General features: G+C 53.9%; 1 protein-coding gene across 1 annotated transcript in view; it reads right to left on the bottom strand.

Annotated features, from left to right (window-relative positions):
• CREB3L1 (cAMP responsive element binding protein 3-like 1) overlaps nt 1–14048 on the bottom strand; it is a 36781-nt gene extending 22733 nt beyond the window's left edge. The window contains exon 1 of the mRNA XM_010842336.1: nt 13877–14048. Within this exon, the coding sequence (XP_010840638.1) occupies nt 13877–13978 (102 nt within the window). The 5' untranslated portion in view covers nt 13979–14048. The remainder of the gene's footprint in view (nt 1–13876) is intronic.
• Nucleotides 14049–14054: the final 6 nt, after the last annotated feature.

Below are 14054 nucleotides of genomic sequence, written 5' to 3'. Positions count from 1 at the left end.
GCTGCCCTGGACTCAGACTCAGGAGACCCCAGTTCAAGATCCAGCTGTGCTCTGAGATCTGGGCAGGCGCAGGTGGTGCCTTCTGTCCAGGCCTGTTTCCCCTGTGTTCCTATTAAGGCAGGGATGGCAGGCACAGGGTGAAGTGGACTAGTCCTCAGAAAGTGGGCTCTTTCCTCTGCCCTGGCCTCTCTGGGGATCATGAAGGGATGGAGCTGGTTTTCCTCATCCCTGGAGCCAGCCCCTCCCTGAGCCTTCCTGGCAGGGTATGGGGGGTGAAGGGAAGCACATTGTTCCAAGCTCCAACCTCACTCTCATCCCCCATTCCCCACAGGCCCCGGGAAGGCAGCTGCTGAGGTTTCATATTTTCCCCCTACCGAACGAACTCTTCACCACAGAGCCCAAGTCCAAATAAGCAGAAACGCTTCCGTGTGTGTGTGTGTGTGTGTGTGTGTGTGTGTGTGCGCGTGCGCGCGCGCATGCGTGTACGCGTGTGCACATGCTACACAGATGTGGGCTGTGAGGTTCCTTCTTACACAGGGAAACCCCACCTCCCTGACCACGCAGCCCGAGATCCCTACCCGTAGACACATTCAGACTGCTCTCTATACAGCACGGCACAGGTGCTGTTGGATCAATACACATACCCTCTCTGGGCTCACACAGGCTGACACCGGCAGCCACTAAGAACCAACAAGGACACACTCCTCATATGTGATCAGACAGACATAGACTCCCATGCGTGCACACACACACGTGTGGTCACCCCAGTCACGGTCACAGACGTGCTCATGCACATTCTTACAGGAACACATACAACATCTCACACCACCACAGAACCGAATGCCGACTGTGCCAAGCCACACGCCTGAGTCATGTGACCCCCCAGTGAGGGAGCCTTGGGATTCCTGGGCTGGCCTGGGGCTGGGAGAGGGCGCCGCATGGGGAACGAGCTTTTCTGTGCCTGTGTGCTAGAGAAAGGAAGGGGGGAGAGGGAAGGGCAGCTGGTACCCACCACGGGCTGCCACTGTGCAGAGAATGGGCCACGGTCTCTCCAGCTCCCCCTGTCCTGTTAGGCTCTCCAACTCCCCCTCCTGACTTTGTGAGCCCATCCCTGGCCAGGCCACGGGGCCCTCAGGAAAGTGGGGAGCTGGCCGGCAGGTTCCGAGCCAGCCCCTGGCATCTCCTAACCAGGCGGCCCATGTGCTGTGGCCCAACCCTGGGGCGGGTGCCAGGTACTGTCTGGGCAGGAGGAAGCAATGGCAGTTAGTGCCGCCGCCCAGGGCTGGGATTAGCTGTGACTGGCACCACTGAGGGCACAGAAGCCCATGGTCTGGCTGCTGGAGATGTTGGTCCACAGGCAATGGCCAGAGGATCCCTGCGGGACAGCTCAGGACACTGGAGACTAAGTGCCAGGACTGGCACTGGAGACTGCGGGAGAATCAGGGCGTCTAATCCCACCCATCTATTCATCATTTATCTTCGTTAGTGCAGTGGTGAGTGTTCCCGCCTGCCACTTATTCATCATTTATGCATTTGTTCAGGGTTTACTGAGGACCTACTGTGCACCAGCCCTGCGGACACAGAGATGAACTAAGCCCAGTTCCTGTTCACAGAAGGCTTCCTGACTAGCAGTGTGACCACCCGTTTCTGAAGGTAGGTTCAAGGCTTGAACTCTGCTCTGTCTCTCGAACAGTCTCCACCTTGCATCAAGAGGGATCTTCTAACATAAATATGACGATGCGACTTCCTTGCTCACTGTCCACTAATGACTCCCTTTGGCTCTTAGGTTAGTTGAGAAGTTCCTTAGTGTCGCTTGAAATGATCCAGCCGCGTCACCTCTGGGTCTTGCTGTGTCCAATCCTCATCTGTGTCTCCAAAGTCTAGCACCAGTCCCAGCACATCACAGGTGCTCAGCTGTTTGCCGAGTGACTGACTGAGCAAGTGGGTGAATGAAGGAAAGAGCCAGGGAGCAAAGGGACGGAGGCGTTTTTTTCTGCAGCTGAGCCTCCAGGAATGAACTGCCCTGAATTCCGCTCTGATGCCAGCTTGCTCCTGCTCCAGGCAGAGTTTCCATGTGTCTGGACACCTTCCTCAGCTCCTCCCTAGTGGGGCCCATTGTACCCATTCTCCGGGTTGTTCCTTCCCAAGGCTTTCCTCTCTTAAGCCCCAGCCAGACCGGGTCCCCGGGGAACACAGCCCCCAACTCAGCGCTGGAGGCACTGTCCCCAGACTTAGGCCAGGCCCAAGAGTATAAATGGAGATCAGTGGCCAGCCGGCTGGGCTGCTCTCCCGGCCCCTGGCCAGCTGGAAGGCCCTTTTGGGCCGGAGCCTGCCACCGGGCTCTGGCTGGAATTCCCTTGGCCTCTTCCCTCTCCTCTGTGCACTCAGCATTTGGCCTCTGGCTTCCTCAGCGGTCCCGGCCTGTCTGAGTTGTCCTCAGGTTTTATTTTTGGAAGAAGTTGCATTCTCTCTCTCCTTATTTACTCCCTTCCTTCAGGGAAGGTGTGGGACCCCCGGGCTCGGCTGGGGATCGGGCTGTGACTCTGAGGGGGTTGGACTTCTCTGGAGGAGGAACCTCCAAAGATGCCTGACCCATCTGATGCTTCAAAGCCAGCGGCCTCTGCTCTCCTTCCCCCACCCAGTGTGTGACTAATGCCTGCCCCTGCCCTTCTCGAAGAGCTCCACGATAGCCAAAAGAAATCATCACAATCTTAAGAGTTGAAAGGAATTCTGGCATCATCACGTCCATCCCCTTTTCCTTGTGGAGGCGATGGAGTTTAATGGTTATGAGCGGACAGACCCTGTTCTAATCCCAGCTCTGCTGCCTGCTGTGTAGCCTTGGGCAAATTACTTAACCTCTTTGAGCCTCTGTCTCAGCTATAAACTAGGAGTATTTATACCTACCCCAGCACTGGTGAGGTTGCTGTGAGGGTCAAATGAGGTCACACTTGCCAAGTGCTTTGTGCAGTGCAGGATACAGAGAAGGCTCCCTTCAAATGTAGTTATTATTATTGTTATTATTACGGAGAGGGAAACGGAGAGTCAGAAAGGGAATGGACTTGCCCAGGACCACATCGCCCCAGGTACACAGCTGTTCCCAGAGTCTCCACCCTGTCTCCATCTCCCCTCCAAGGAGAAGGGAGGGGCAGGCATCATCAGCCCAGAGGAGGAATCTCCTTGAGTCAGTTGCTTGGGCAAAGCCCTGGGTCTTTAATGTCTGCCTCCTGCCTCAGGCCAGGCCCTCCTCTGACTCCACTGCCCCAAGGGTTTCTTTCTTGCTCCCTGGGGGTGAGAGGTCCAGCACACGGCCCCGAGGTGGACCCTAGGCCAGTGGGACTCTGAGAGGAGGGGGAAACGCTGGGTCCTGACATCACAGAGTGGAGAAGCTGGAGCCACAGCCATCAGGCCAGCTGGGGCCCTTCCAGCACGTCCAGATGTCTCAGGAATGTGCTGAGCTGGGAACTACCTCGGTCCTTCCCTCACTACCCCCAGCCCCTCAGCCCCTCATCTGCTTGCTCAAGCTCTGCCTCTGCCCAACCCCTGCCCTTCCTCTTTCATCTCTCCCCGGGAGAACCTCGCGTCCACTGTCCCTCTGGTACCTTGCCTCAGTCCAGCTCCCTCTCAGGCCTCTGAAGGGGTTGCCAAAGGCCAAAAAATTTTTAAAAAGCCCTTCCCCTTCCGCACACCCCATGGGCTGACCATGACCGATGGTGGGGAGATGGAAGACTGAGCTAACTGGGAGGGGAAAGTTCTGAGCAGATAATGCCTGCCAGATCCCAAATGTGGAACTGATTTGCAGCCCTGGGAGAGAGAGGGGTGAAGCCTTTGGGGTGGTAGAGGGCAGGGTTGATCCTCCTCTCTGGGAGGGTGATGGAAGGGGCTTTGGGTATCTTGTCCCAGCTGATTGGTGGGAGGGCCAAGGAGAGGAGGTGCCAAGCTGGGCTGGGCTCAGAGGGAGGGCTCAGATCCTTCTAGGTTCCTTCAAGGTCAATAAGGACACACTTGGTCTGATAGTGGAGGGTCTTGAATTGTAATGTGGGGGTAAGGGAACCCCCTTAAGGTCTTGGGGCTGGGCCAGGAGGCAGGACATGGTTCAGATCAGAGCTAGGACAGCTTGTATCTCTGCAAGGGTGGAGCTGCCTTGGGCCTCCCCAGGTCAGCCTGGCCCTGAGTGCTGGGGATGAGGCAGTCAGCAGGGAACTGGTGCTCTTGGCCAGTGTGCGAGTCACATCAGGGCAGGGGGTAGAGATCAGAGGAGAGAAGGGCCCTGGGGTCTGCTGCTGCCTCGGCCTGCTCTGGGCACAGAGAGGGCCCACGGTGCTGTCTGTCTGGTGGGAGAGGCCCTGTTCATGCAGACAGGCAGATAGCTGGGTTATCCTAATGGACGCTAGACCTCCTAGCACTGAGACAGTTCAGGACAGCTGGGACCACCACCCTGTCCAGCTCAGAACTCTGTTTGAAAACTTGCGTTGGCCCCCTTCTGCCAGCTGAAAACACTCCCAGTTCCTAAGCACAGCATTCAAGGTCTGTTACAGATTGATCTCAACTTCCCACTGTAGCTGGAATGCTTTCCTTTCCCTCCAGCCTAGTTGGATGGCTCCTTAAACAGGCTAGAAGCTCCATGGCTGCAGGGCTTTTTGCTTGTATCATTCCCTGTACCTGGGAGGCCTTTACCCTTTATCTCCTCATTCTAACTCCTATCATCTTTTAAGGTCCAACTTGGTGCTGCTTCCCCCAGGAAGCCTTCCTTGATCATCCAGCTGGAAGAATCCTATCCATCTTCACTGTAGCACTCATAGACAGTTAGGTCACTGGTTAATATCATGCCTTGAACTCTAATTATCCACAATGGGGCCCATCTCTCCTTCTAAACTTTAACCACCTTGAAGGTCAGATACAGGATGGATTTTATCCTGAACCCACTGCAGGGCTTCACATAGGCCTGGCATATAGTATACCTAATAATAATAATGATAGTTGATATTTATATACCAGGTACTGAAGCTCCAGTACTTTGGACACTTGATGTGAAAAGCCAACTCATTGGAAAAGACCCTGATGCTGGGAAAGATGGAAGGCAAAAGGAGAAGGGGGTGACAGAGGATGAGATGGTTGGATGGCATCACCAACTTAACGGACATGAGTCTGAGCAAACTCTGGGAGATAGGGAAGGACAGGGAAGCCTGGTATGCTGCAGTTCGTCGGGTCGCAATGGGTTGGATAAACTTAGAGACTGAACAACAGCTGTTCTAGCTCCTTCCATGCAGTACCTGATTCAAATTTCAGAAGACCAGGTAAGTACTATCAGTACTGCCATTTAACAGTTGAGGAAACTGAGGCACAGAGAAGTGAGAGTAAGCGAGTGGTTGAGCCAGGATTTGAACCTAAGCTCTGGCTGCAGAGCTTGTGCTCTTAAGGACACGTGACAACACTGGGTGTAGAAGGAGTGGTGAATTTTTCTGCCGCCCCAGTCCCACCTAGTACGGGGCCAGACACAAAATACGGGCCCCCATTCCATGCACTGGGTCTTCACCCGGGTTTCCGGGTTTGCCCATCCCTGGCCATCCGTCTCCTGATGTCCTGGAAGACAGAGCCCTAAGAAAGGGCCTGGGGTCTTCTGCTTTTACCCAAAGAAGACAGCTTTTCAGCTTCAGAGAGGTCAAACAGACAGGCAAATAAAACCCCCATGGTTAGGGATCGGCAAAGGGAAGAAGCTGGGACATTCCTCCAAGGGCTGTCCGGTGCTGGGGACCTGCCTGTCTGACAACGACAATCAGGATAAAAACACCAGAAACAACTACTGTTTTGTTTATAGGGGGCTTGCCATGTGCCGTGCGCTGTGCTAGACTCTGCAAGAGTTATCTGACTGAGTTCTTAAGAACCCTGTGTGCTACAGTCATCTTTCCTTTATGGATGAGGAAAATAAGCTCAGAGAGGTTAAGGCGCTGTCCAAACTGACCCAGATGATGAGCGGTGAGAGCCACAGTTTGCTCCCAGGTCTGGGCAGGGCTAAAATCGACCACTAGTGGCCACCCCACCCACCTCGGGTATGTCTTGGCTTCCCAGGGCTTCTGAGGTATCTGCCGTCTGACCTGGGACTTGCTGTCAGGTTAGGTGGGGTCTGGGAATAGGCACCAGGTCTCAGGAGAGTTCCTATCCAGGATCTGCCCAGAGTGGAGTGTGGATTTAGAGTCTGCAGCTCAACTTTTCCAACTCATGCAACTTTGAGATCCCAGGATATTGAGACCTGGGTCAATTTCTTGAGCTAGTAGTGAGTGCCTAGGTGTCCATTTTATTACACTTTGTAATTCATATATATGCGTATATATATATTCTCTTATGTGCATGACATATTTCATATAGAAAAGGCCACCATAATTAGGAGATTGGGATTCATACACACACTACTGTATATCAAGTAGATCTAACAAGGACCTACTGTGTAGCATAGGGAACTTTACTCAATATTCTCTAATAACCCATATGGGAAAAGAATCTGAAAAAGAATGGATATATATATGTATGTATAAGTGATTCACTTGGCTATAAACTCGAAACTAACACAACATTGTAAATCAAGTATACGTCAATGAAACTTGGAAAAAAACAGAAAGAAAAGGTCCATGATAGAGTAAAAGGCATATGTGGGATTTAGGTGAAGATTCACTACTTGATAAATAAACAAAAGCCACCTGAAGTACCATCAAAGCTGGACATGTGGAAGTACCCTTTCTTCCATTACCCACCCACCCCCTTGTTCATCTGTCACCCCTTCTCACTTCTTCCTTCCATCTATTCAATAAATAAACATCTCCTGAGCACTCAATCACTGTGGCCATGACTAGGGAGTAGACAAAAATAATTGCCCTCCCCTCAAGAACTCTCAGTCCAGTTCAGCAACAAGGAAACTGAGGCCCGGAAAGGGGAAGGGACTTGCCCGAGGTCACACAGTGAGCTGGGGCGATGAGGTGAGGAGCAGGGGGGACGTTCCGCAGAGGGGAGCACACGGGGAAGGCTTAGCCCTGCCTGCCTCCCTGGCAAGTCCCCTCAATTGCTGCTTTAAAACTGCCTGCCAGGGGCTTCCCTGGTGGTCCGGTGGGTAAGAATCCACCTGTCAATGCGGAGGGCAAACGTTCAATCCCTGGCCCGGGCTTGGGAGGGGAGCATCCCACACACTGTGGGGCAACTAAGCCCCTGCGTCCCAACTACTGAACCTGCCCTCCTAGAGCCGACGTTCTGCAACAGTGAGGAGTCCCCGCTCGCCCCAACTAGTGTAAGCCTGCATGCCTCAGTGAAAACCTAGCACAGCCAAAAATAAGTAAATGAGCATTAAAGGGAAAAGCGAAGCAAACTGCCTCCTGGCTCTCCATGCGGGCCTGAAGAGCCTGCCTTTCTCCACTGTTGCTTTCATTTCTGTTATTCTTTTGGAAGGGGGAAGTGGGGGACAGCTGCTGCTGCTGTCCAGCTGTTTGGTCGGACCACACAGCCCAGCCCAGATGTGTCAGCCGCTCTGTGATGGGTGAAGCGGCTCCTGGGCCCAGAACCAAAGGGTCAGGGCAGCTGCAGCGAGGGCTCTGTCCTGCAAGAGCTGGGGGACGAGGCACACTGAACCCGGCAGCAGGGAAGCCCAGTATTGCTCCAGCCATGAAGCTGGCCTCTCGGATGACATGCTGTGTCCAGGTTGTAAGTTTCGGGATCTTTGACATTCCAGGGATATCCCCTTTGATCTGTTTTCTCTCACGGTCAGAGATCTGGGCTGTATCTTGCCCGCCCTCCCAGCTTCCCCTGAACCAGACATCCTCAAGCCTACCTTCTCCCCAGTCCTGCTCCAGGGTTCTACTACCTACTCTGCCTGCTCAAGTGGATTACATCGTGTTCTAGCCAGAGCAATGCTCGTGGTCTTGACTTAACTCCACCCAGACCTTCCTCCTCCATCCTGCCCCCTGGAGTGCCGAGCCAGCCAGAAGAACAGCCTGTTCTCTGGCTTCTGGAGCTGGTTTCTTGAGGGAGGTTCAAGGGCAAGCCATGTCCCACAGAGGGATGCTCTGAGAGGACTTGGGACCAGGACTTGCAGGAGAAACACCATATGGGGGAGGGGAATACACAAAGTGGGGTGCCCTTCATCCTTCCCTGTCCTGGTACAGTGGCCAGCCAGACCCTCCTGGGGAGTCCTGGGGGCTGCAGAGAGCAAAGCTCCAAGATCCCAGGTAGGCCAGGGAGTGAGGATGAAGAGAACGTAGGGCAAGGGACGTGGGGTCTCTCCTCTCACAGGCCAGGCAATGTGTTGGCTCTGCCCTTAAGGCTCTAGGCATCCACAGTGCCCTAAAGATGGGAGTAGGTGAGGGTGAAGGCGAGGCCCCTCTGCTATCTGCAATCTCAAACGTTCCTTGCCCTAGAAGGCAAAGTTCAAATCAGAACAAGAATGGTAGAGAAGACAGGGCTTTCTCCCCCTTGACCCCATGGGACCCTGCCCTGAGAACAGCATTTAGATCTCCTCTCCTCTGTAAGTGTTGGTTTTCTCATCTTCACAAGGGACAATAATGCCCGTATACCAGGCTCAGTAAAATGGACACAGCCCCAGTCCTCCCTGCTGAAATGCCTCCTGATAACTCCTTTGCCAACAGGGGATGGGGATATTGGAGAGGGAGGGAGTAGAGGCCATCTCCTCTGAGTCTTCCAAGACCAGCAGCCCAGCTGGGGGCGCCTCCTCGGCTCCCTTGGTGCCCTGCTCCCTCGTGGCATCCGTGCCACTCTGTCAACATCCATGTCTGTCTCTCTCACTCGGTCGTGAGTGGCTGGAGGTCACTCTTCACGGTGACCGGCACTGGCGCTCATTTGGTTCCCAGTTGTTAAAGGATGGGATGTGTGTATTGAAGAATAACCAAGCAAATTCCCAGCCAGGCCAGGGAAGCCGGAGGGCCCTCACAGCAGAACGGGGCATAGACAGCATTTTCGTGGGATCCAGTATCCCCGTTACCCTCAGGGCTGGCCAGGCCAGGACCCGAGAATCCGGGGCCCCCTCTGGAATTATCAGTACACGTCCTGAACACTCAGGCCCATCTTTACGAAAACTGTCTCCCCTTCCCTTACAAGGACTGCCTTGATCTGCAGTCATTTTCTCTACAAATACAGTAAACCCTTGAAATGGAGCAAAGTACACTGCAACAGGACCCAGACTTGGCTTCTGGCCTATACCTGGGGCCCACCTCAAATAAAGGTGGGCAAAACTCTTATCTTTGTGGGCAGGTAAAGAAGTGGCTGCCTTGTGCTCCTTTAGAATGTCCTTAGTTTGGTCTGCTGCATGTACTGAGGTTTCACATCTTTACTTTTGTGTTTTTTTGTGATAGTACAGACCATCTGAAAAGTACTACTTTTCATTGATCCCACAATAACATAACTCCACATTTTACATGATTGAAAATTCCTGCACTCGGCTTATTGTCTCACGGCAGAGTTTTACTGTATTAAGTGCCTATTTTGTGCCATGGTACTGTGCTAGGTTTATGGCGATGAACACAACTGACATGGTCTCTGTTCTCAGGGAACTTGCTTACTCACAGAGGAAATGGACAATAAGCTGATAACTGTAAGCTGGGATATAGGCTATGAAGAAATCAAAGGGCTGAAACAAGGACTTCCCTGGCGGTCCAGTGGCTGACTCCACACTTCCGCTGCAGGGGCCACGGGTTCAATCCCTGGTCAGAGAAGTGAGATCCTGCAAGCCATGCAATATGGCCAACAACAGCCACAAAGAACTGAAACAAAATGATGGAGGGAGTCACTTAAGGTGGTTGGAAAGGCTTCTCTAACAAGGTGACGTCTGAACTGAGGAAGATGAGATGGAGCAAGCATTCTAGAGGTCAGGAATAGCACGTACATAGGCCCTAGGGCAGGACTAGAAAAGATTTAGTTTTAAGCTGGGTGAGTGTGGATCCAGGTGTCCCAGAGCAACCTGAACAATGGGAAACGGGGGAAGATGGAAGCCTTGGAGCTAACCCATGCTCAAGGGTGAGGCCTAAGCCACAAGTTCAAATATGCTGTGGATCAGTCAGCTGGAGACCATCCTAGACCAGGGGCTATGGCAGTCTGCACCGAGGGTAGGGATGATTCAAGGCAATGATAATTTATTGGAAATCTTCCTGAATTTCAGAGACAGCATGGGCCACAGGACCCTGATGGCTGGGAGGAGATGAGCATCCTTTTTACTCTTCCCTAAAGATCGTGCGGCCTGGCCTGGGTTCCCTTTCATTCATCAGCAGTGGTTGGTTGAAACCTCCTTTGTGCCAAGCACTGCCCTAGGCACTGGGGGGATACAGCAATGAACAAGACAGATAAACACCTGCCCTCAAGGAGCTCACATCCTAGCTGGGCGGAGGGGGAGCGAAAACAAAATACAAAGCTGCCCACAACAAACTCGGCATTTTGGAAGAAGAGGAGGTGTCTGGAGTGATCTCCCTTCCTGAATGGGGGCTCTGAGATTTGGGCTCCTCCATTAGTTTTTCTCTATTAGTTTTTTTCTAGTAGATTCTATTTGGAGACTAGAGTTCTTTCCTCCTTGGATCCTCTTTCCTGTTGGTGAAAATTTAAAGAGAAACACACACACACACACCCCTCCTCTTTTAAGGGCTGTTAAAGGCCCACACACAGACAAAGAAACACCCAAATGCACATACTTCTCTAATCTCCCTAAATCCCCCAAAGGCTGGGGTGGTGATGGTATCGGCCCTGCTTAGCACAGGAGAAGCCAGGCTAGGGGGCCTGGGGACAATGATCAGCCTTAGCTCTCACACCCCTCTTCTCCAGGCCTGGTCCCTGGTCCCAGTCATTCCCACACCTGGCCTCCCCAGCTGCAGGGAGGTGAATGAGTGTGCTGGGCAAACATCCTTGCAGCTTCCTGCTGCGCCCCTCGGAGACAACAGAACTCTTCTTCCGCCTTCCCCTCCTCCCCACACCCTCCCAGCTGTGGGGCTTCTCTGGGATCCAGAGCCATTTCCCTCTAGAGAAACCAGAGTCATCCTTTCCCCTGAGCCAGAGGACGGAGCTGGTATCTCTCTCTGGGGACGTGACCTGTTCTCCCTCTGGTCCTTTATCCCAGTTTTCTGAACACCAGGCCCTCTCTCCTACCTGCCCAGGGGTTGAGGGGTCCCAGGGAAGAGGGCTGTAGTTGGGGGGAGTGGTAGACATCAGGAACTGTGGGAGAGTGGGGAGGGGATGGGAGGAGAAGCCCCCTCACTGGGCAGGAAAGGGAGCTCCTTCCCAGGGATGTCTCTGAGAATCACATAGACTAGATTGCCACAGGATAAAGATGTCCTCATAGAAGGAAAAATACAGCACCCCTGGCCACCCCCAAGCACACAAGACTTATGCAGAGTATGAAACTCATTCTCCTGTCTCTAAGAGCATGCATATTTCTTACACATGTGCTCAGGGTGAACATCCTTTTTGATGTTTTGCCTTTTTAATAGAGTAATAGAGCATATATGGTTTCTACTGTGACTTCATGGCCTTTATCTGGATTTTTAAGGATAGTGAATAACCTACCCTCCATCTTCCAGACTGAGAAGCACACAGACCTCACTCATTCCCATCTTTAACCCTGGAAACACTTTCCTATCCTTATGCAGAAAGAAAAGGGAGTTGGGGATGAGGTTGGAATGGGTTCCCAACTGGGAGGGATCTTAGATATCTAAAGGGAGGCACCAGAAAAGGAAGGTAACTTGCTCAGGGGCACACAGCAACTCCTATCGGAGTAGTCCTTACATTCATCTCCATTAATCTCCAGAGCATGCTACCTACGGAAACTTACCTGGCAGGCATCATCCTACATTAATCTTCAATTTTCTCACTAAATCTCTATAATAACACTACGGGAAAGCCCTCTATAGCTCCATGTTTCAGATAAAGAATCCAAGGCCCACAGGAGGAAAAGTCACTTGTCTAAACTGCCCAGCTGGCTGGCAGCAGAAGCACAGCTAGAACCCAGTTTCCTGATTCCCATCCCAGGAGCTTTCTTTCCTCTTAGAAATTCTTTCCTCTCCCCCTGCCTCACCTGGCTTTGCTTGGGCCTGAGATAAGGAGCTCCCTCAGCAGAGTTTTTCCTCCCCAGGCCCAGTACTGGATATCACTGTCTGATCACAATCACGCATCCTTTCCTGCGCTGGACCAAGGCCCAGATGAGCAGCTGGGGGACACAAGGCTCAATGCAGCCGCAGCAGGAGGCTGTAGGCGGCAGAGTTCATTCAGAAGAAAGCCCAAATCGGAGCTGCTGCGGGCTCAGGGAACCTCACAGGGGGCTCCACCAACAAAGGCATGCGCTCCAGCAAGCCCCCCTCCCTCTGACCAGTGTCTGTCACCAGCTTCAGGAGGAGTGCGTGGAACCCCAGATCCCTGGGCCACAGCATCCTTGGAAAGACTGATCCAACCTCTCCCTGTATTGTAAACGAGGAAACAGGCGCAGGCGGGAAACCACAGCCCAGGCTCCGAGGGAGAAGCAGAAGCAGAGACGGGACTAGAACTCCGGTCTCCCTGCTACCAGGTCAAGCTCTCTCCCCTCCTCCTTGTCTGCAGAAGTGTGCTTTCTCTGGCTGGAACCCGGGACCTTCCTCAGACAGCAGGGTGACCTGGATCTGCTGCCTAATGGAGGACCAGGGGACCTCTCACTCCGTGCCTCCCTGACTCGCGTTCCTGTCTTTGGGCTTGTTTACCCATCAGCAGCATGGGACAGTTAAGTCCAAGATGCCCAATCCCTTAAATCTGTGTGCACTCGACTCTTGTCTGCCAAATTCATGGTACTCCCAGGAGTTAGAGGTCAGCAAATAGAGACCCTTGAGATGATTACTGAGTGCATGACAGAGAGAGGCAGTTCACTGCCTGGGGTGGGGATCCCCTCAGAACCCTCAAGCTGTCCACGTTTCAACTCTGCAGGCCCTTCTGAACCCCAATGCTTTCTCCCCTTACAGAGCCCATCTCCCACCCCACCCCCAATCCCAGCGCCTTAAGGCTGAGCCCGAGAGAAGGAGGGAGGGAAGAAGAAAGAAGCCACGTTTCTTTACCGGGGGTGGGCGCGGGGAACAGAAGAGAAGCATAAGCCCGGAGACACGGATAGTTACAAGCCGCAAGGAGAGAGACTCGAGGGGCTGAGAAACAGACCCAGAGAAAAACCTCCCTCCTCCTGAGCGATCACCCTGTGCTGCCCCCGACCAGTTGAGGGTCAGGTCCTTCCCTGGGGGAAATCTCTGGCCTGATTTCCTGGGGGGCAGGCACGGCAGCACCCCTGAATTTCCGAGTCTGGCTCAAAATCGGGGTCTGGCTCTGGCCCACCCCCCACCCCCATGGGCGTCTGGTCTCTGGCCCTTCGAACACTCCCCTGTGCGCCCCCCAGCGGAGAGCCAGAGGCAGAGCCACCGAGGTCCTAAAGGGGGCGCAGGAAAGGGCGCCACCACTTTGTGTCCAATCTGGCCCCGGAACCCCGGGCTCGGGGCTGGAGGACGACTAGGAGAACTGGGGCAGGGGCAGAATCCGTGTCTCTTGAGCTCATATTCGGGGATCGGATGGCCCCGACTCCTCGACGAGTTCCCTTCCCCTGGAAGGCCGAGGCCAGTGTATCCACACGGACCGGAGCCCCCAGGAGGAGCGCGGACTGGCGCAAGCTCGGAGGCTCCGGTCCAGGTTCGGGGTTCCAGGGAAGTGTCGAGGAATCGGGTCACCGAATCTCAGAGCCCGAAGTACGTGTCTCTCAAGGGGACCCAGCGCCGAGCCTCCCTCCCCCCCACTTCTGCCCTGTGATGTATATAGTCCCGTTCTTCTGGAGGCCCCAGGTGCACCGCGAAGAGGCGTAAGGAGTGGTGGAAGGCGAAGCCCAGACCCTTCATCTTACCGCATTGTTGAGGAAATCCGACTCGTTCAGATCCCCCAAGTCCAGGAAGCTGGATCCGGGAAACAGCCTGTCGGCCGGGAAGGGCTCCAAGACGGCGTCCATCGCGGCCGGCTCCGGAGACCCCCCTACGGCTGGGCTTCCCCTCACTCCAGGGCGGCGGCGCGCCCGGCCCAGAGCT

This window comes from Bison bison, unplaced genomic scaffold (genome assembly GCF_000754665.1).
Source record: "Bison bison bison isolate TAMUID 2011002044 unplaced genomic scaffold, Bison_UMD1.0 scf7180017864178, whole genome shotgun sequence".
Classification (NCBI taxonomy): Eukaryota; Metazoa; Chordata; class Mammalia; order Artiodactyla; family Bovidae; genus Bison; species Bison bison.
Note: the sequence above shows the minus strand (reverse complement) of the source record. Positions and strands in the feature narration are given on the sequence as shown.